The sequence below is a fragment of the Narcine bancroftii genome, chromosome 12 (assembly GCF_036971445.1).
Source record: "Narcine bancroftii isolate sNarBan1 chromosome 12, sNarBan1.hap1, whole genome shotgun sequence".
Lineage (NCBI taxonomy): Eukaryota > Metazoa > Chordata > Chondrichthyes > Torpediniformes > Narcinidae > Narcine > Narcine bancroftii.
The window spans coordinates 7,547,515-7,570,490 of record NC_091480.1 but is presented as its reverse complement, the minus strand read 5'-3'; the positions used below and the strand labels follow the sequence as shown (position 1 = coordinate 7,570,490).

At 47.4% G+C, this 22,976-nt stretch overlaps 1 protein-coding gene across 1 annotated transcript; it reads right to left on the bottom strand.

The window, feature by feature from the left end:
* Positions 1 to 1,039: 1,039 nt before the first annotated feature.
* nptx2a (neuronal pentraxin 2a) lies at positions 1,040 to 22,356 on the bottom strand. Its single transcript, XM_069906772.1, has 5 exons — positions 21,842 to 22,356; positions 13,033 to 13,249; positions 11,608 to 11,852; positions 5,490 to 5,669; positions 1,040 to 2,269 (listed from the first exon to the last, which is right to left on the bottom strand). Exons 1-5 carry the CDS (start codon positions 22,289 to 22,291, stop codon positions 2,042 to 2,044), a joined length of 1,320 nt encoding a protein of 439 aa, XP_069762873.1. The 5' UTR covers positions 22,292 to 22,356; the 3' UTR covers positions 1,040 to 2,041.
* Between the last annotated feature and the right edge of the window lie 620 nt (positions 22,357 to 22,976).

Here is a 22,976-nt window from a genome sequence, read left to right as displayed (position 1 = left end):
TACCTAGCATGCTGTAAAAAGACATACCCTGCCCATTCCCTTTAAACCACGCCACCACCAAACACATGTCTTCTGGTGATATTTTTACCTTGTGGGTAAAAGATCGACTGGCCACCCTATCAATGTCTCTCAATGTTATAAATTTCTATTTGGTCACCCTTGAACCTCTGATGTTCCAGAGACAATTGGTTTGGTGCTATGACCTGCTCCCTTGACATCGAGCCCACCATCATCCAATTCCCTGAATTACACACAACAAATAGATTCTGAGGCCTGGCAAATCCCAGCACTTTCAGATTCAGATGGGGGGTACAATTGCAAACATCATAACAAGCTACAAGGTAAATGTATGCTACAAGGCTTAGTTAAACCTACGACAGACTCAGGAATGAGTTGAACAAATCTATTGGAAAGAAACCGGCTTACACCCAGATTCAAGGCATTCTAGCTAATCAGACAGACTCCCACTGATGCACGAGGAGCAGCTGGGAGACATGCATGCACCAATTGAAGCCCGCAGCCCAGAAGAACTTGGGCTCATCTCCTCAGAATCTTTCCCAGGAACATCATCAAGGGGTGTTAACATTGGCCTCAGCACAGCTGGATGAAGGGAGAAAACACAGAATGCATCAGTAAGCAGAGAGCCTTTCCAGTTCAAATGGCCAACTGGGAGAAACTATGGAGAGAATTGATCTTTCTCCGTAACCACGGACTTGGAAAAAATTGGAAAGAAACCCAAAAGGAAAAGGAAAATATTAAAAGCCACAATCTCCAAACTCTGTTTTAAAACAATTGCCTGTGAAAACTACTTCCAAAAAACATGATAGAGTTGACCTTTTAAAGTGCATTGAACTGTACACTTCACCCAACACTCTGTGAAACATCTTTAGCACACATCAGTCAGCAAGGCCATTTCAACAGAACAAAAGTCCAAGTAGGGCTCACCAAAGATCCATTCCTAACCCTAACCCTAACCCTAACCCTAATATTGTTATTCCAGCAAGAAAAAAGAAAATTGGTTCTTTTTTTATTCTGTAAAGTTCAAATCTATTCAGGAAATTTCACCAACACAAACTTGAAATAGCACAATAAACCTCTTTCCTCACAATTGCATGAAAATGCTGTTATTTTATTTGTCTACATGGGAAGTAGTATCTGCAAAGCGTTCCCAGAGATGGTTGGACTGATAGGAAAGCACAATGGCCAGAAAGGCATTGCAGTAAGACAACAATATGGTGTTGGTCTGTCAACATCCTTAAGCTGGTCACTATATCAGCTTAACAATTCTTAAATTGGCAAGAAACATTCTCATTGCTATAATGCCTCTCACTGCAATGGATGGAGAATTTATATAATAAATGGATTATTTTTTTTGGAGCAACAAATGGAAATCAGGGAGCCAATGAATGCAACATGATGTCACAGACAGCAATTCAATGACCACCACATTGTCTACTTTAAGTGATGTTACTTGAGGATTAACTAGTAACTAGGTCACTAAGATCTTCACTCTTCAATATTCTATTGTGAAATATTACATCTACCTGAGGGAGTAGACAAGATCTCAGAGTGACCTCTCTGATGTTGGAGTGCCAGCCTGGAATTTAGGCTCAGCTCTCCAGAGTCTTGTACATTTTTTTAAAATGATACAACACATTAGAAGGCCCTTCCAGCCCACAAAACTTATGCTGCCCAATTAACCTCCCAACCCCAGAGGTCTTTGGATGGTGAGAGGAAAATAGAGTGCCCAGAGAAAACCCACACAGGTCATAGGGAAAATGTACAAACTCTTCACAGATAGCACCATATTCTAACCTGGTGACTAACACCGTAACAACATAGTGCTAACTGCTATGCCCATACCTGGGACCTTTTGACTCAGAGGGCTACCTGCTGGAACAGGACAACCAGTGTGGCTGAGATTTTAAGACACAAAATACTCCCTCGAAAGATTTGGACATGGGGAAAGGTACACACAGTAATTGTATCACAGAACATGAACTGTACAAGAAAAAGGGGGCACTTGTCTAAATCTTGATGATCAAGAACTGACCAATCGTTCCTTGCAGGTCTCCAATGGCAATTTAGTTGCTCCACCAAAAATATTCACGTTGTTGTCAATCCAGGGAATGACATTTCCAGCCAAGTTGGCAGAGCAGTTGGCTATGCTCCGGATAATATCGGAGGCGAGAACGCAGTCCCAGATGTTGAAGTGACTCAGCTCCCCGACAAATGCCTGCGTTGCATCAAACCTCCCTCCGACTGTGTCCTGGGCAAGAACAGATTTACACACAGATCACCATCATAGTCTCTCCAAACCAAGTGACATCTTAGCCCACATCACCACAAACATGAGGTTAGATTTACCACCCCTGTGAAAATTGGGAGAACCTCGGATAAAGGCAAAAGCAACTTACTGCAAGTCAGTATAGTGTACCCATAAAAACCACTGCGGGTTAAGTCAGCTATTTTGATGATGTCTGTCCCAGTAAGGAATTTAATAGGTGTTCACTGCCCTAGGCTTTAGTTCCTTTGATCAGAACACACCTCAAGTTCATAAGGATGCAATCTGGCCCCTTGAGTTATTTCAGCTTTTGGGTATAATCAAACCAATTTGCCATCTTTGAATAAGATTGGTTCACGCTCAATGAAGCTTGAAAGAATTGGATGCCATTCAAGATTAGAGGATATTTCTTTCCATCTGCTGCCAGTCTCCAGAATGAAGGCCCCATAAGTACAAGATGATGCCTTGTACATTTTTAACTGTGCTTCCCTCTAACATTATATCCTGGTCTTTTATGCAAGACTGTTTACAGTCTTGCATTACTTGCTTTAAAATGTAATAATATTTTATTGTTATGCACAATACACCAAAATTCTTGCAGCTGAACAGGTACCTAAAAAAAAACTACAAACACAACTCCAACTGAATACTTAATTGAATTAAAATGTGACAATAAATACAAAAATAGATTAAAATATTCAGTTATCCTAGCGCAAAAAATCAGTGACTTAGCAGTAGGTTGACTTGCTTGGACAGCACACAAACCAAAGTTTTTTTCCCTACATCTTGGTACATGCAACAAACAATTCCTTTCTGAGGGAAACTGCAGGCTGTTTGCAGGAGGAATGTTCCCAGAGGAAGGGTGGAGGGTCAGTCACCTCAGACTGAGATGAGAATTTTTTTTCTCATGTCAAGTGTTGTAGATCTTTGGAATGTTCAATTCTCAGATCCAAGAACATGTTCAGGGAAGAGAGAGAGAGATGTTTGTACACCAAAGAGAGAAACGGAGGTCAGTCACAATGTGGGAGATCCAAGATTGGTTCTCGGCCTTGTCAAATGGCCAAGATTGGTTCTCGGCCTTGTCAAATGGCCAAGATTGGTTCTCGGCCTTGTCAAATGGCCAAGATTGGTTCTCGGCCTTGTCAAATGGCCAAGATTGGTTCTCGGCCTTGTCAAATGGCCAAGATTGGTTCTCGGCCTTGTCAAATGGCCAAGATTGGTTCTCGGCCTTGTCAAATGGCCAAGATTGGTTCTCGGCCTTGTCAAATGGCCAAGATTGGTTCTCGGCCTTGTCAAATGGCCAAGATTGGTTCTCGGCCTTGTCAAATGGCCAAGATTGGTTCTCGGCCTTGTCAAATGGCCAAGATTGGTTCTCGGCCTTGTCAAATGGCCAAGATTGGTTCTCGGCCTTGTCAAATGGCCAAGATTGGTTCTCGGCCTTGTCAAATGGCCAAGATTGGTTCTCGGCCTTGTCAAATGGCCAAGATTGGTTCTCGGCCTTGTCAAATGGCCAAGATTGGTTCTCGGCCTTGTCAAATGGCCAAGATTGGTTCTCGGCCTTGTCAAATGGCCAAATCCTGCCCCAACTTTTTATGTGCTGAAAAAAACCTTTGTCATCAAGGCCCAACTAAAACTCACTTCATGTCCACAGCAGCAAAACACTGAACTCATTTCCCCATTTGTCTCTGCCATTCCACTTAGGAAATTATTCAGACTGGCCATTTCTTTGCACATCTTTACTTTTCATAGTAGAAGTTATCTGTACACATTACTTCTCAACATCTCATTTTGGTTTACATTGAAATAATAGAATATACATTAAAGACCTATTTAATGTCCTACAACTTGTGACAAAATTAACATTTCCTTTTAAACTCTCTTGGTTGAACAATCCTTCATCTTCAAAAGAAAGATGCCATCCTTACCACGTCTGCCCCATGTCACTCCAGACCTACTAATGCTGTTGATTCTTAAATTCCTTTACTCAATATCTCAATGCACTTCAAGAGCAATGAAGTTTGAGCAATAGCTGCTGGTTTTGTTAGCAAAGCCCAATTCTGAAAAATGAGCAAATTCAATGGATTCAAAATAATGAACAGTTTCTTTGCTGCTATTATCAGACACCTGAATAAACCTTGTCAGTAAAATTAAGCTGTCATTGCTCTGCACCAACTGATCTCTGTGTAGTGTCTCACTTGCTGTACTATACATGGGATGTCCAGTTAGACTGCCTGCAAAACCTTCTTACACCTGAACATTCAGTTTTTAAACCAACTACTTAACCATTCCTATATTGTATCCAATCTTTCATGTGGAACTTTTCAGAAAGGATTTCTGAAGGCCAAAGACAGCTGTCCTTCCAAGTAAAGCAACACTTCACTTGTGAATCTGCAGGAATCATCTACTGCATCAGGTATTCCCATTGTGGCTTCCTCTACATCTGGGAAACTGGACGCAGACTGGGAGATTACTTCGCTAAGTACCTTATCTCTGCCCACATCAATGACCAGATCTCCAAGTGGCTATCCATTTCAATTCTGCGACCCCTCCCTACCTCCCACAAATCTGTCCATGACCAAACCAGGGCAACCCATAAATTGGAGGAGCAACACCTAATATTCTGTTTGGTGCACTCTCCAACCAGACAGCATTAACATCGACTTCTCCAATTTCTGCGAGACCATTCCCCATCTTCCCTCTATTCCTCATCCCTCTGTCTCCTTTCTTCCACCTCTCCATCTCCTTCTCTCTCCGTTCACAGAGCCTTCCCCCTCCCCCTGTTTGCTGATGTGCCCTCCCTCCCTCCTTTATCCACCTATTACCTCCTGCCTCCATCTATGCTCCTCCCGCCCACCATTTTGGTTAGGTGCCTGTCTACATCTTGCTCATACCTTCAGGGGCTCAAGCCAGAAATTTTGTTATGGATCTTTATCTTTGCTATTATAAAGACCACTGTGACCTGCTGTGTTTATCCAACATTGTGTTTTTACCTTAACCAGTGTCTGCAGACTTTTGTGTTTTGCTCTTTTTCTCACCTCAGTGTTTTGGCATTTTCTTTAATATCATATTTTCAAAAAAAAATGTTTCTTGGGCAGAATTTTTCCTTTTCATTCAACATTTGATTCCACTGACAGACTACTCTTCTCATTGCAATCCAAGTCTCTGTCACAGGTGTAGGTGGTGGATGGATGTATGGGACACCTACCTGTTCCTGGCCGAGAACGAGGACACCGCCTGCCTTGATCGGATGCCAAGGAGCTAGGTTCTCCCCCGTGCCAAGCAATTGGCCATCTTGATAGGCCTCCCACACACCATCTCTAGTGGTCCACGTGAGGCAGATGTGGTTCCACTTGTCATCATTGATATTTATGGGCAGCTGGGCAACCTGTTGGTGAAGTACCTTGGATAAGGTCAGTGATTTCCCCTTTTAGTTTGCTTCCATGATGAACCAGAATCTTTGGCAACAAGAATCTCCAATTAAAATTTGGGCAGTGCAATGGGTCCAGAGACCCAGGTTTGATCCTCATCTCTGGACCTGAGGGTGTGGAGCTCTCCACATGACTGTGTGGGTTTCCTCCACATACTCCCATGTTTCAACCATCAGTAAATTCGTTGTTTTGAGACCACCTTAGTGCAAATATCCCTATAAACCACATTTCAAATAAAAATAGGGCAAGAAAAAGAAGTCAAGGTAAGGCAGTGTCTATGGTTCATTGTTCATTCAGGAATCTGATGGCACCAGAGAATCCTTGTACTGTTGAGTGCTAGTCTTCTGATTCCTGATGGTAACAGAGTAAAGAGGGCATGGCCTGGGTGGTGTGGGCCTGGGTGGTGTGGGCCTGGGTGGTGTGGGCCTGGGTGGTGTGGGCCTGGGTGGTGTGGGCCTGGGTGGTGTGGGCCTGGGTGGTGTGGGCCTGGGTGGTGTGGGCCTGGGTGGTGTGGGCCTGGGTGGTGTGGGCCTGGGTGGTGTGGGCCTGGGTGGTGTGGGCCTGGGTGGTGTGGGCCTGGGTGGTGTGGGCCTGGGTGGTGTGGGCCTGGGTGGTGTGGGCCTGGGTGGTGTGGGCCTGGGTGGTGTGGGCCTGGGTGGTGTGGGCCTGGGTGGTGTGGGCCTGGGTGGTGTGGGCCTGGGTGGTGTGGGCCTGGGTGGTGTGGGCCTGGGTGGTGTGGGCCTGGGTGGTGTGGGCCTGGGTGGTGTGGGCCTGGGTGGTGTGGGCCTGGGTGGTGTGGGCCTGGGTGGTGTGGGCCTGGGTGGTGTGGGCCTGGGTGGTGTGGGCCTGGGTGGTGTGGGCCTGGGTGGTGTGGGCCTGGGTGGTGTGGGCCTGGGTGGTGTGGGCCTGGGTGGTGTGGGCCTGGGTGGTGTGGGCCTGGGTGGTGTGGGCCTGGGTGGTGTGGGCCTGGGTGGTGTGGGCCTGGGTGGTGTGGGCCTGGGTGGTGTGGGCCTGGGTGGTGTGGGCCTGGGTGGTGTGGGCCTGGGTGGTGTGGGCCTGGGTGGTGTGGGCCTGGGTGGTGTGGGCCTGGGTGGTGTGGGCCTGGGTGGTGTGGGCCTGGGTGGTGTGGGCCTGGGTGGTGTGGGCCTGGGTGGTGTGGGCCTGGGTGGTGTGGGCCTGGGTGGTGTGGGCCTGGGTGGTGTGGGCCTGGGTGGTGTGGGCCTGGGTGGTGTGGGCCTGGGTGGTGTGGGCCTGGGTGGTGTGGGCCTGGGTGGTGTGGGCCTGGGTGGTGTGGGCCTGGGTGGTGTGGGCCTGGGTGGTGTGGGCCTGGGTGGTGTGGGCCTGGGTGGTGTGGGCCTGGGTGGTGTGGGCCTGGGTGGTGTGGGCCTGGGTGGTGTGGGCCTGGGTGGTGTGGGCCTGGGTGGTGTGGGCCTGGGTGGTGTGGGCCTGGGTGGTGTGGGCCTGGGTGGTGTGGGCCTGGGTGGTGTGGGCCTGGGTGGTGTGGGCCTGGGTGGTGTGGGCCTGGGTGGTGTGGGCCTGGGTGGTGTGGGCCTGGGTGGTGTGGGCCTGGGTGGTGTGGGCCTGGGTGGTGTGGGCCTGGGTGGTGTGGGCCTGGGTGGTGTGGGCCTGGGTGGTGTGGGCCTGGGTGGTGTGGGCCTGGGTGGTGTGGGCCTGGGTGGTGTGGGCCTGGGTGGTGTGGGCCTGGGTGGTGTGGGCCTGGGTGGTGTGGGCCTGGGTGGTGTGGGCCTGGGTGGTGTGGGCCTGGGTGGTGTGGGCCTGGGTGGTGTGGGCCTGGGTGGTGTGGGCCTGGGTGGTGTGGGCCTGGGTGGTGTGGGCCTGGGTGGTGTGGGCCTGGGTGGTGTGGGCCTGGGTGGTGTGGGCCTGGGTGGTGTGGGCCTGGGTGGTGTGGGCCTGGGTGGTGTGGGCCTGGGTGGTGTGGGCCTGGGTGGTGTGGGCCTGGGTGGTGTGGGCCTGGGTGGTGTGGGCCTGGGTGGTGTGGGCCTGGGTGGTGTGGGCCTGGGTGGTGTGGGCCTGGGTGGTGTGGGCCTGGGTGGTGTGGGCCTGGGTGGTGTGGGCCTGGGTGGTGTGGGCCTGGGTGGTGTGGGCCTGGGTGGTGTGGGCCTGGGTGGTGTGGGCCTGGGTGGTGTGGGCCTGGGTGGTGTGGGCCTGGGTGGTGTGGGCCTGGGTGGTGTGGGCCTGGGTGGTGTGGGCCTGGGTGGTGTGGGCCTGGGTGGTGTGGGCCTGGGTGGTGTGGGCCTGGGTGGTGTGGGCCTGGGTGGTGTGGGCCTGGGTGGTGTGGGCCTGGGTGGTGTGGGCCTGGGTGGTGTGGGCCTGGGTGGTGTGGGCCTGGGTGGTGTGGGCCTGGGTGGTGTGGGCCTGGGTGGTGTGGGCCTGGGTGGTGTGGGCCTGGGTGGTGTGGGCCTGGGTGGTGTGGGCCTGGGTGGTGTGGGCCTGGGTGGTGTGGGCCTGGGTGGTGTGGGCCTGGGTGGTGTGGGCCTGGGTGGTGTGGGCCTGGGTGGTGTGGGCCTGGGTGGTGTGGGCCTGGGTGGTGTGGGCCTGGGTGGTGTGGGCCTGGGTGGTGTGGGCCTGGGTGGTGTGGGCCTGGGTGGTGTGGGCCTGGGTGGTGTGGGCCTGGGTGGTGTGGGCCTGGGTGGTGTGGGCCTGGGTGGTGTGGGCCTGGGTGGTGTGGGCCTGGGTGGTGTGGGCCTGGGTGGTGTGGGCCTGGGTGGTGTGGGCCTGGGTGGTGTGGGCCTGGGTGGTGTGGGCCTGGGTGGTGTGGGCCTGGGTGGTGTGGGCCTGGGTGGTGTGGGCCTGGGTGGTGTGGGCCTGGGTGGTGTGGGCCTGGGTGGTGTGGGCCTGGGTGGTGTGGGCCTGGGTGGTGTGGGCCTGGGTGGTGTGGGCCTGGGTGGTGTGGGCCTGGGTGGTGTGGGCCTGGGTGGTGTGGGCCTGGGTGGTGTGGGCCTGGGTGGTGTGGGCCTGGGTGGTGTGGGCCTGGGTGGTGTGGGCCTGGGTGGTGTGGGCCTGGGTGGTGTGGGCCTGGGTGGTGTGGGCCTGGGTGGTGTGGGCCTGGGTGGTGTGGGCCTGGGTGGTGTGGGCCTGGGTGGTGTGGGCCTGGGTGGTGTGGGCCTGGGTGGTGTGGGCCTGGGTGGTGTGGGCCTGGGTGGTGTGGGCCTGGGTGGTGTGGGCCTGGGTGGTGTGGGCCTGGGTGGTGTGGGCCTGGGTGGTGTGGGCCTGGGTGGTGTGGGCCTGGGTGGTGTGGGCCTGGGTGGTGTGGGCCTGGGTGGTGTGGGCCTGGGTGGTGTGGGCCTGGGTGGTGTGGGCCTGGGTGGTGTGGGCCTGGGTGGTGTGGGCCTGGGTGGTGTGGGCCTGGGTGGTGTGGGCCTGGGTGGTGTGGGCCTGGGTGGTGTGGGCCTGGGTGGTGTGGGCCTGGGTGGTGTGGGCCTGGGTGGTGTGGGCCTGGGTGGTGTGGGCCTGGGTGGTGTGGGCCTGGGTGGTGTGGGCCTGGGTGGTGTGGGCCTGGGTGGTGTGGGCCTGGGTGGTGTGGGCCTGGGTGGTGTGGGCCTGGGTGGTGTGGGCCTGGGTGGTGTGGGCCTGGGTGGTGTGGGCCTGGGTGGTGTGGGCCTGGGTGGTGTGGGCCTGGGTGGTGTGGGCCTGGGTGGTGTGGGCCTGGGTGGTGTGGGCCTGGGTGGTGTGGGCCTGGGTGGTGTGGGCCTGGGTGGTGTGGGCCTGGGTGGTGTGGGCCTGGGTGGTGTGGGCCTGGGTGGTGTGGGCCTGGGTGGTGTGGGCCTGGGTGGTGTGGGCCTGGGTGGTGTGGGCCTGGGTGGTGTGGGCCTGGGTGGTGTGGGCCTGGGTGGTGTGGGCCTGGGTGGTGTGGGCCTGGGTGGTGTGGGCCTGGGTGGTGTGGGCCTGGGTGGTGTGGGCCTGGGTGGTGTGGGCCTGGGTGGTGTGGGCCTGGGTGGTGTGGGCCTGGGTGGTGTGGGCCTGGGTGGTGTGGGCCTGGGTGGTGTGGGCCTGGGTGGTGTGGGCCTGGGTGGTGTGGGCCTGGGTGGTGTGGGCCTGGGTGGTGTGGGCCTGGGTGGTGTGGGCCTGGGTGGTGTGGGCCTGGGTGGTGTGGGCCTGGGTGGTGTGGGCCTGGGTGGTGTGGGCCTGGGTGGTGTGGGCCTGGGTGGTGTGGGCCTGGGTGGTGTGGGCCTGGGTGGTGTGGGTCCTTGAGGAAAGAGGTTGCTTTAAGATATTGTCCCCTTACAGATATCCTCGATGGATTGAAGATTGGTGCCCATGATGTGGCAGGCAGAGTCAACAACCCTCTGGGGATTTTTCCTGTCCTGAGTATTGGCACCTCTGCACCAGACAGTGATGTAACCAGCCAGAATGCTCGCCACATTACACTTGAATAAGTTTGAGAGTCTTTAGTGACATACTGAATCTCCTCATACACCTCAAAATATAGCCACTGGCAAGCCTTTCACACATTGGCATCGACATGGAGGTTCCGGGACAGATCCTCAGAGATGTTGACTCCCAGGAATGATGTGATGGTCATTAGATTAAGTCCCCCCCCCCCCCCCCCAATTTTTGGGTCTGAGGACAGAGTGTGAGAGATCAAAGGTGATTCCACTAGTGGGGCTGCTCTGAGCCAGTATGGATTCACTATTACAGGGTATAAGGAAATATAAAGAGGAATTCCACATTTTTCAATTAGTTTAGAGAATAATGGGTGTGGTTATTGTACATCAGTGTTCAGTTTAGATTGTGAGATTCACACCAAGGTAAATCTCCAGCTGGTTTGCTCAGAGTTGATGCCAGGACATAATTAGCCTTTGTTGCCCTCCTCTTATCCACTGTTGAATGGCTGATAGTCTTGCCTCATGTATTAAGAACTTGTAGGAATTAAGCACCTTTTATACAGTAAAGCCAAGGCTCACAACAGCATTTGACAAGAAAAAGGACCATTTGGCCCATCAAGTCACCAAGATACAAGGAAGTATTGCTCTGGGTCACCGGGAAGTTGTCAGAGGTGAGGAATGTTGATTAAATCGGCTGGAGAAACTCAGCAGGATGAACAACATCAGTGGGAGGAAAAAAAGAATGGTTGACGTTTCAAGCTAAAAGCCCTTGACGAGGCTACTCTCCAACCAGTCTCCATAAAGGGTGTTGGCTCAAAACATTGATGATTCTTTTTCTTCCACTGATGCTGCTCGACCCAGATTGTCCCCTCCAGAACATTGTCCCATGTAACGGTTGGGAGATAGGTCATCAGTTGAAGACCTTAATTAGAAGACCACATCTGCAACAATCCTCCACCCTTTGCTTGGTTCTAACTGGTCTCTGTACAGAGTTTAAACTGCTGTTCTCTGGGACTGCTTGCAGAATGAGCTTTCTCTCCATACACCAGAGTGGAGAATGTCAACTCAGTTCATTGCCAGGGAAACCTCCAAATCCTTGTGGACCAATCCCACTGTTAATGAGATTAACAGAGTGCTGGGTGCTGGAATGGGCTGCCAGGGGTAGTGGTAGAAGCAGATACAATAGCAACTTCTAGATAGACTCGTGAACCTGCAAGGAGCAGCAGAAGAGATTTAGTTTAATTTGGCATCGTTTTTGATGCAGACGTCAGGGGCCAAATGGTCTGTTCTTGAGCTGTGCCTCTCTGTACTCACCATCTCAGCTGCCTTTGTTCACAGTCAAGTGGAGTAAAGCCAGTGATTCACATGCAAAGGGCAAGAGGCATGTAGATGCTGGGAAACTGGGTCAAAGCTGAGTGCCAGAGGAACACAGAGGGTCAGGACAGCCCCCAAGGAAACCAATAATAAATATTTTTGGCTGGAAACTCTTCACCAGGAATCAACAGCATCCTCCCCTAAAACAAATCCATGGCCAGGAAGTGATACGCACCTTGTCATTTACAAGCAACTCAATTGGATTCTTTCCCCACTCAATAAGCACAATCTCATTCGCTTGCCCAGCTACAGCATAAGAGAAGGGCGTTCCAATGCCAGAGGACGCTCTGGGGCGGATCCACATGCACACAGTGAACGCAAATAACTCAGGCAGGCTCTTCTTTATCTTGGCGTACAGGTAATTGGTTTGTAAAGGCAGCGAAATCTTGAAGTCATCAGGTGACTTGAATCCACTGCTCTCTGTTAGGAACAAACAGAACTCGTTGCACATCAGATTCTATCGAACAGATCCTTGAGAAAGGATTCTTGAAACAAAGAATTATTTCCAGTTGCACAAGACCCGAGTCGATGCCTTAATATGTAGTAGGTCACCATGAGTCAAGTGATTTTATACATTGAGTTTATCCTACAGAGTGCCTGCTAACTCAGATCCAGTGCCCAGGGTTTAATCCTGACCCCTGGTGCTGTCTGTGAGAAGTTTGCATGTTCCACCAAAGACTTTGCAAGTTCTTTCTCCCCATTCCACCCCCCCCCCCCCGCCTCTGTTGACTGCTTCAATTTATCATGCAGTGCAGATGGGTGGAAGGGGAAAAGAAATCAGAAGGAAAATTGATAGACATGCAAGAGAAAACAAGTCACAGGGAAAAATCAGTGGGAGGATATTTGATGGACTGAATGGCCTTTGTCACAGTGAAATACAGGAATCAGGTCTGTATAACCTTAGAAACACGATGAATTAATTGCAGTCTGGTTATTGGGATCTCTTTTCAAGTTAAGATAGTGATTCAATCCATAAACATCATATTGGATGTCATCTTGCCATGTAAAGAAAGGAATTTAATCTTATGGCAGGTTTCATACTCACTGTCAAAATAATGACATATTTGCACAGTAACATTCCCACAAATAACATTCAATTTTAAAATTTAGACATGCAACTCGGTAACAGGCCCTTTCATCCCACGAACCCGTGCTCCCAAATATGCCAATTAACCTACAACCCCTGCACATTTTGGAGGGTGGGAGGAAACTGGAGGGCAGAATAAAAGAATATTGCAGCACATAAAAGTGGCCCTTCAGCCCTTCTAGTCTGCGCCCAGCTCTTATTCTGCCCTACTTTCCTGCACCCATTCCATATCCCTCCAGTTCATGGGCATCCAATTGTTTTCCTTGAGAAACAGCAACAAGAAAAAACATAAGGGGCTGCCATTTGCTCCTGATGTGTGATCTTGTAGCTCTGTGGCTTAGGCAATACATAGGGTTTTTTTATTTATTTTAATTTCAACCAATGGTTTTCAGATATTAAACAGTCACCTTTAATATTATTCTCACTCCAAATCTGTACCAGCATTATTATACAAAACCACCAAGAGTCCGTGATTGGCAATGGACATTTCTGACAATTTTGCCCATTTCATACCTTTCTCCAGTTCCGTCACCCTTTGGTGCAAGGCGTTCAGGACAGATTCGGTTTTGTAACGATGTGCCGCCGTCTCGTTTAGAAGCATGTACTTCTCATCCTCAAGTTCAGAGACTTTGTTTAGGAGCTGACTTTCTAAGTCCCCGAGTTTCCTCTGAAGCTGCTCACGGAGGTCACCGGGGAAAGCCTGGTTGGAAAGATCAGGACGCGTCTGCTGCTGTGGCAAAATAAAAGAGATTGCGTGTTAAGAAAACGAAGCATAGTCAATAATTCTGAAGATAGATTTCACGAACGCTCCATGCTCTTGTACCTTCATTATTGTTCATTGAACAACTAAAATCACCCTCTATGAAGTCATTAAATTGCACTTAAAATTATCAATTTGCCAAACCTTATTTCTGCCATTGCAAGTTGATCATTTGAAAAAAGCATTCGAAAGCATCGTTTTATTTTAATAAATGTTAACGTAGGAATTTAGTTTCGCCAGAACATGAAGAATGAGATTTGACAGAGGTATACAAAATTATGAAGGGTGTAAATTTTATTTTAATTTTTTTTTTAAAATGTTAAACATATAGCATGATCACAGGCCCTTACAGCCCATGAGCCTGTGACATCCAAATGACTTGCACACCCCGGCATATTTTGAACAGTGGGAGGAAATCAGAGAAAACCCGCAGACACGGGGAGAACGTACAAACTCTTTACAGACAGCGCGGGATTCAAACCCCAGTCACTGGTGCTGTAACAGCGTTGCGCTAACCGCTACACTAACCCTGCCACCCATAGAGTAAACGCAAGCAGGCTTTATTTTACTGAGGTTTGGTGAGACAAGAATTGGATTAAGGCGAGATGTTTAACGGGAACTTCACGTCGAAATGGTAGGAGTGTGGAACAAGCTGCTCGGTGAAGTAATGAATGCAGGCTCGATTTTGACATTTAAGAATTTGAATAGGTGCATGGATGGTAACAGTATGTGGGGCGATGGCCTTGGTGCATGTCAATGGGAATAAGGAGAATAATAGTTTGGGATAGTCTAGATGGGCCAAAGGAAAATCTTCTGTGCTGCAGTGTTGTACAAGTTCACAGTTACAAGCATTTTGCAGGTCGTTGTCAGTGTACAAATTCACATTAATCACCAATCTTTCATTCATTCAAGCAGGGGGGGTGGCAGGAGCAAGTTTTGCTCTGACTAGCTCCAGATTATGGAGACAAGAGGCTGTAGATACTGGAAAATGGATCAAAGCAGAGGGTTGGGGAGGGGGGGTGGTGTAGGTATCTCAGTGGCTTGAGCAGCATCTGTATGTAGAGGGGGGGGATTGAGGAATTGTGGACATTTTCTGCAATTTCTTCCCCACCCTGTGCCCTCCACAGATGTTGTTCAACCCATCTTGCTGTTCCAGCTGTTTGTTTTTCCACTCCACAATAGCAGTGTTGCCTTTTTAATTTAAAAAGCCATAGTGATGGGTCCCTTTAGAAAGTTGTTGGAGTTCAGTTATTCCACTCCTCGCCCTCATCCCTGGTGTTGGTAATTGCCTGACACCAGTTTCACATCAAGGAACAAGTACTCAATATTTTTGTTCTAAACTCCCATTTCATTCCTTATGGTTTAAAAAAAATCATACAACATGAGTGTAATGCAATAGATCAACAATATGCTTAAAACTATTTAGCCTGTAGGAATTCAATATAAACTATTGGGGGTGTCCAAGATCATTTTGATGTGGACATTATGCAATAGAGGACAACTTTCAACTTCTTCACAAATTTAATGTTGGCAGAACAGAGGTGCGCTCATTCAAATGCATCAGACGGGTTAACAGACCTTAGATAAAAATAGAGAACCCACTGGTCAGACAGAATCTGTGGAAGAAGAAATAAAGTTAACATTTCAGGTGAACAACCTTTCGCAAGTTAAACACGAGAGCCTGCAGACACCGTGGTTAAGTTAATAAATACAATGCTGGAGAAACTCAGGTCAAACAAAGATGGACATTTCCACACACTACGTGGGCTTGATCCCTTAATCAAGGTAGATTGATGATTACGTAGGAATTGATTCACTCACATGAAATGCTTTCTGCTTTGCTCTCCACAGCATTATATTTGTAATGTTCTTATTTCCAAGATCTCCAAACTGCATTGGCTAGATTTTCATTTAAATACAACACTGTTAGAGCACCAGTGTCCCAGGTTCAAATCCAGCGCTGTCTGCAAGGAGTTTCTACATTCTCCCTACGCCTGCGTGGGTTTCCTCCCACCCTTCAAAATTTATGGGGTTGGTAATTTAATTTGGGGCAGCACAGGTTTAAATGGCCAGAATTGGTTTCTACCGTGCTGGTCATAAAATTTCAATTTAAAAAGAAAAACAGTTACATTCCTACAGTCCCTTTTGGTGCCCCAAAAGCATTGCATCACCAATTATGTACATTTTGCAATGCAGGCAGTGTTGCAATATTGAAGTTATAACAGCCAATTTGCAACAAACTCTTAAATAACAGTGATTTTAAGAAATATGCTGGTGTTTATTGGCCAGAACATTTCAGCTAATTCTCTTCAAACAAGCAGCAAGCAATATTTCTGCACCCACCTTGGAATACGGATGAAGAGTTAATTTATTGCCTTATCCAAAAAGCAGCAACTATAATAAGGTATCTCTCCCTCAATCCTGCACTGCAGTTTCATCTTATTGCATGCTCCTGTCTCTGGACAATCAACTTTCCCTACAGCTTTCTAACTTAGCTGAGGCCACTGCCAAGTGAGCCACCACTGACACCAGTTCATTGATGTCATACATTCCTTTACCAGCTTAAAGGATAGTTGGAAAGCTCTCTCTGGCTTTTTTTGCTCTCTAAAATATCCTGCCATTAGTCAGTGTAATTTTGCACCACTTATACCTTGAAAGAAAGCGGAAGATTAAATGTGGACCAAGTACATTAGAGTAGATCAAATCAGTCTATTCTCACCTAAACCTGGGAGCACTTGATGCTCCATTTGTACAAATTTACCATGCAATGTAAATTTTGAATACAAAAACTAAAAACAAAAAGTTGATTTTGCTACTGTGATCATAATCATTCGTATCATACATCCTTCTCAACTCTGACCTACTTCAAGGAATTAAATAGAACAACAATTAGCATTATCTGATACAACACCAACATTATATAGCCGATAGAACAAATCATAAATATATTATGTGCAGGAAAAAGCGAGTTATATAATGCAATAGCTGGATTGAAATTGCAACTGAAGTGTTCATTCAGCTTCAATGAAATCAAGAAAATACAGTTCTTCTTAAAAACTCACAGATAAATATTTGATTTCTGTTAGACACATGGATGAAAGGAAAATAGAGGGGTTAGAAGGGTTTTGTTTTTTTGGTAGGTCAGCACAACATCGAGGGCCTACATTGTACTGCAATTTTTATGTTCTAGATGGCCATAGTTTTAGCACACTGCTAAAATGTTCATTTTTTTGGTCAGTGGCATTATATTTTATGTGCTTGCACAGAATAATGATCAGAATTATTCTTTCAAGTTTAAGACGTACAAGAAAAATAAACAGAAAGAGGCAATTCGGTCCCTTTTACCTCAACGCCACCTGCTACACTACTCCTACATTTCTGAATTCCTGACCTATCCATCATCTACTTGGCATTAAAACTGTAGAATGCAGTGCAAGATCGGCTCTGGGCTGGTTTAAAAGAAGGGTTGATAGATTTCCACATACTCAGAAATTCAAGTGATATCAGGAGAGCAATGGGGAAAAAGGTCAGAGATCAGTTGTGTTCTTAAGAATGATAGAACAAGCATGAAGGACCAAATGGCCCACTCCAGTTCCTGATGTGCATATTCTTGCCTTCAATATACTACGTGACTGAGCATCTTGAATAGATAATAACACAAGGCCTGATGAGCTGCTCCATGATTCAACAAGATCACAGTTGATCCAGCCAGGGACTTGGCTCCTGATGCCAAAATCGTGAAAAGAGTTCATGAAGGGTCTTGGATAACAGATTCTGGATTACATCAGGGCAGGGGGGGGGGGATTGGAACCAGGAGTACAGGTTCACCACTAGAACAGGCAGGAGGCTATGAGGCTGCAGATGTTCCAAGAGTGCGGGGGGAAAATGCACAGACACTCATCAACTCTGAAGGGACTCTTCTTTCTCTTATCGGTGGGGCCACCAGGTAGTGGTGTACCTTTTTGGCAAGCAAAAGTTGACAAATTTTGTGTAATTTGGTACATGACAATAAAGTCGTATACAAGTTCGCCAACTTTTTCCACCATTGAAAAAGATCTACTTTAACTTCCCAGTAGCTAACAAGGTCCTCCAATATGTCCTTGCCTATTCATTTCCTTGAAACCCTAATTCAATGCAAACCAACGTTTCAAACAATACAAATGTGGGTTTGCTACATTTGTGCAAATCATTGAAATAGATCATCAACTGTGATCCCAAATTGAATCCCTGCAAATACCACCATTCCCAACTGTTTTCTGTCCACTAACTAATTCTTGCTGCATGCCATTAGCTCCAATTCTACGTCTTCCAATTATCTTTAGTACCCTTATGTGGCACCTTAAAGCCCTTCTGAAAATCCTAACACACATCATCTATTGTTGTTCTGGTTACAACTTCAGAAACAAGGTTGCACAATCTCTTGTTTATTGGCTTAAAGTACAACGGATGGCGAATGGTGTTATTGCCTCGATTGACGACCTTCTATTTCTAACCACTAAGCAAAATGGATAAAATCATAGACAATAATGTTTAACAGTTGAGCTGGATCCACACTCAGAATAAGTTGATGTAGCTGAACAGACAAAAATGTTCCTCTTACTTTAGAATTCAATTAATTACACTCTACTAACTGGATTTGCTCAAATTGAATATTGGGAAATATGGGCATACAAATAGAGATCTAAAATCCTTTAGATCTCTATTTGTATCCTGCATAATGACATAAAGTACTATACTTTTAGGGGTGAATGGGGGCCATCAAATTAGTCCTATTGCAATACATTGTGTATCTGAAATATTGTGTATTGACTTGTTTGGACACAGCTTGTACTGTCAGCAATGTGGAATAAGCTTAATGAAGCACACTCATTAGACTGGAATAATTTAGCACTGACAGAATTTATCCACAGGAACCTATCACAATGTTCTGGCCAAATTTGAGCCACAAGTCAAAGATCAAAATAATCGTGACAGTAAATACGTTAATGTTAAATAAACCAATTTGCAGAAAAGGTTCCCTCATCAGGGAACATTTTAATATTTAATTTAGATAAAAATCATTTTGACATAAAATTTAAAAATAAAAATTTGAAAAAAAAAAATCACAAAATTCCCAAGTATTTTCTGGTTGAATGCAAATAACACTGGACAACTCTCCCCCCCCCCCCCCCCCAAAAAGGTTTACCTCCCAAAAAAATGTGGGGATTAGAAAAGACACCTTCAAGTTTCAAAGATAATTTCGGATGTGCTGCGTCACATAGGAAGTTGAAGAAACATTAAATTAATTTTTTTATTGAATTTAAAAGTTTAATCATAACAATGCTGAAACATTGCATCAGTTCAACTGATCTAAAAATGTTTTTTATGTCAATTTTTGTTTGTACTTAGCATCTGATGCCTCTCATGTCAGTGTTCAACAATATACTGGACAACAAAGATTTTGCTTCCTGAACACTTTCGGGTGGTTTTTGGGCTGATGATCATGAAAATCACCTTAAAATTTTTCTATTATCCACTATTTATTTTTTTTAAAGTACAACCTATTTTATAATTTCCTTTCACCTTTTAAGTCTACTAGACTGTGGCCCACAAAGCAAACTATTTTGATCAGTCCAAACATGCCTGGGCATGCACTCAGTGCAGGTGTTATGCAAATGTTGCCTTAGGCCTGGGCATACTTAGAAGGCATTTAAAGATACTGTAGAGCATCAAACTACATCCAGCTCATTGACAACATGCATCAAGCATACAAAACCATGAAGTGTAGCACGTCATTAAAAATTGATTTTCTATATTCACACTTTGACTTCTTCCCTGCTGATCTTGGTGCAGTCAGTGATGAACACAGTGAAAGGTTTCACCAGGACATTGCCACCATGGAAAAGCAGCATCAGGACAACTGGAATCCATCAATGCTGGCTGACTAATCCCATTCCAACCAATTCTCTAAACCAGCCATTTTGAACAGGGGGCTTGTGGCAAATTTAAGTCTTTTCACCTCACTTAACACAAATATGTAGTTGGTAGGAGGGGAGTACAGAAGAAACTAAAACTTGGCTGCTTCACAAGGGGGCCCATAAACTCTGAGCAGAGCCTAGGGCGTCTATAGCAGAAAAAAAAGGTAGAGAAAGGTGATGTCTAAACTAAAGTTATTAAATCAGACTCAATTATGAAAAGGGAGTTTCTTCAGTGATATTCCTCTTCAAATAATTTCAAGCAATTATTATAGTGAACTCAATGATAAGGGCAGATTTTCTATATTGCCTACACTTCCACCATTCACAGAAACTCCATTATAAACTAGTTATCACATACTAGATATTCATCCCTTGGTGCCATGTGCTGGAAAACTCTTGGTCTTGTAAATGGGTAATGCACTTTAATTTTTGCAAATGTAACAGTAGCACCAAGGAAAGTGCCATCTACAAGGATGGTGGAAGTTGGTTCAATTTCAACTTTCAAAGGGAAATTGAATAAATATTTAAGTAGAGAGAATTCACAGGAAGGGGAATAATGAAGGTCTAACTTGAAAGGATCTTCAAAGAGATGGCTCAGGGGGGTGTGAGAGAAATCTGCTCATTTGACTTCTGCCCTGTGAAAGCATGTTCTTGTTAAAGCAGGCAACCAGCCTATTAGGAGTGGCAGAAATGATTTTAGCCATTTAAACCCACGCTGCCCAATTACACCCAAATTAACCTAGGTTTTGGAGGGTGGGAAGACACTGGAGCATCTGGGGGAACACACGCAGACACATACAGCGTTGGTAGATGCAAAATTAGAGTGAAGGAGTTCCATCCCATTTTTAAACCCAGATATGGTGATATTCTCATCATTTCAGTTAGTCACATCACCCACACCTCTGAAATAGCCTAAGCCCTGAGGCAGTTATTAGACTTGTGTGATGTTCTTTACCAAGGTATTGGTGCCTACTAATTGATTCTCTGACTGAAGGGAGAACATTCTGATCATTAATGTTCCCTCTGTACTCAAAGCATTTTATTATATAATGCGCTCAACTGTCTCCCTGGATCATTCCCATAATCTGTGGCGGAGCTGGTGACTGGAATTCGTTGAAGGAAGATCTGGAGTTTCAGCACCAAGGAGAGCTCCACTGTATACACGCTGGTTAAATCAGCACCAGGGACTATTCAATAACTCGCCTTACCAATCATCGCCATCAGGAAGCGGGACCGGCCGTTCGGCCCATTTCGTCCATGCTAACCATCAAGTGTTCATATATACCTGAGATAAGCTAGTCACCCTTTTCCCAACGTAGAGGACTCAGAAAACAAATCTCAGGGATTTATATTATGCATGTACTCTGACAATAAATCTGAATCTTAAGTCGAAGGGGAATAATGAAGGTCTAACTTGAAAGGACCCGAGGCACCTTTATCCACAGAAGGTGGTGGCCAGAGGCAGACTCAAAAGTAAGATTTAAAATACATTTAGCTACATACGTAGGAAAAGTTCTGAGGGATGCGGCCAAACTAAAACGAGACCAACTCAGGTAGACAATTCGGTCAGCGTGGACTAGATGGGCCGAAGGAAGTCCTGTAAAATTCCAGGACTCACATGTCACATATCAAGTCTTGTCCAGATGTTTCTTCTGAGTATCTCTGGCCCCACCACCCATCTCATAGTGGGAGAAACAATTCCTCTGATCCACTCCATCTCCGCTACCCTGAACCCGTACAGCACTCGTTTTTATATATCTGTGCAATGGGGAAAGGTTTACCACAATCTATATTTTCTATGACCTCAAGTTTGGGGGAAAAAAAGGTCCGCTGCAAATTTTAAAAACATTGCAAATCTTCAACATAGAAACATGCCCGGAAGTCTCTCACACACTTTCCGATCTACTGAGCATTTCCAGTTAGCATTCACAGCGGTTGATGTTTGATGGCGACTTGATTTTCAAAACTGAGAAGGCAGAGGAAGGTGGTAAGCTCTTCACCCCTCCTTTACGAATTGCAGAGCTATCTAAAACTAGAGTGTGTAGGATTAGAAGGGAACCGAGGATGAATTTTCGAACTTAGAAAAATCTTATACTCTGAGAAACATTTGAAATGCTGCCGAATTTCTTATGACCTCCATCCTTTCGCAACAAATGATTCCTCCACCGAGTAAATCTAGTGTTTAATTTTACTAAGAGTGCGAGACCCACCCAGGGAGGCTCCGAACTCAAGGCTATTCCAGATCCCGGCGTCTGCCTGTACGCGTGGCTCATCAGTTCCTGGTTCTATAGTCAGGACCTGATGTGATCGGGTAGAAGGACAGCCAGTTTTGGAAACAGTAAACTTGATAGCCATGAATGGGGTAGATTCATCTGAGTCGCGGTGGGGAATTGAAGTGATCCCCCAATCCCGCACCTCTCAATCAATCTCCGCCCCTCCTTTCTTGAAATGGACATCAACCTTTTTCACCACTCCATGGGTCCTGTGCTTAGCAAGGGATTACTTAGAGTGGTACGTGAGTGGGCTGAGAACCACTACATTGTAAAGTCAAAGCACAGAAATGGGAAGGTGGGCCGAACGGTCTCATCTTCCACCTGGACCTTACCTCCAGAGTCCCGAGTCGGTCCTTCAGGGTTTGAATGGTCCTCCCGAGGTGGCCGGTCACTTTGTTGTTGTCTCTGGGGAGATCCCCCATTGTGTCCTTGCCTTGCATACTGTCCGAGAGCTTTCCTCGGCTTCCTTTGCTCTTGGCTCGGCTTTGGGCGCTCTCGCACCGGCTCAGCTTGCCGGCCAGCTCCTTGATGGTCTCCTTCTGGTGGCTCAGGGTCTCCTTCTGCTGTAGAATGGTCTCTCTCAGCTGCATAACGGTGGAGCGCAGGTCTTGCTCGTGGGGCGAGCCAACCTGCATGGGCATGGGTGGGAGCGGGCAAGAAGGGTCTGCCTCGAACGGGATGGAAGTGCAGACGAAGCGAGTTGCCTGCGCTTCTTGACCGGGGGCTGAGCAGCTCCGGCCAGCGAGTAGGACCACGACGGCGGCCTCGAACAGAGCTAGCATGATGGGGAGAGAACCAAGGACTTGCCCGGGTAACAGGACAGGGGCTGCAGAAAATCAAAGTGCGCTGTCGGTACCTCTCCGATTAATACTCTTGCCGCCTTGAACCGACCCTATTTATTGGTGGCGAAGGACTTACGTCAGTGGGTCTCCACGCAATGAGCGAGGTTCTGAACGTCGAGGCGCCGCCTCCTGTTTCATTTTCTCCTGTTGCAATTTCCAGGCGAAAAGAAAAGTAGTTTCCTTCGCCCCTAACTCCTACAAACTCATCCTTCTGGACACCTAGGCACAGAGGATGGCCTCCACCCCCCCCCCCCCCCCCCACCACCACCCCCGAGAATGTGGCTGGAAACTAACGTGTTTTAAACTATGACCAAAAAGGTTTATTGTCATATACATAAGTACAATATACAGATACACTGGAATTCTTGCTTCCTGCGGTCTGTCAGACACACCACCACCAAATAAAATTACCACACCATGCCATGATTCTGAAGAAGACACTAAGATTAAAGGTGTTGGCGGCACGGCCATGCAAAGGACCTAGAAGTATTTTGATCAAGCTCTCCGGAAGAGTATCAAAAAGACAGTTAAAACTTTAAAATTAAGAATTTTCCACTAAAAGACGGACAAAATAAGTACTAAGAAACCAGGGCAGCCGAGAACAAAAAGTGAAGAAGTTTCTACG

Excerpts from the sequence above, each read along its gene's own strand:
- nptx2a (XM_069906772.1), bottom strand. The coding sequence starts at position 22,291 with ATGCTAGCTCTGTTCGAGGCCGCCGTCGTGGTCCTACTCGCTGGCCGG. Across the intron at positions 13,250-21,841 it reads ACCGACTCGGGACTCTGGAG|CAGCAGACGCGTCCTGATCT; the intron begins GTAAGGTCCAGG and ends ATTTTGCCACAG. Across the intron at positions 2,270-5,489 it reads TCGTTCTCGGCCAGGAACAG|GACACAGTCGGAGGGAGGTT; the intron begins GTAGGTGTCCCA and ends GTTCTTGCCCAG.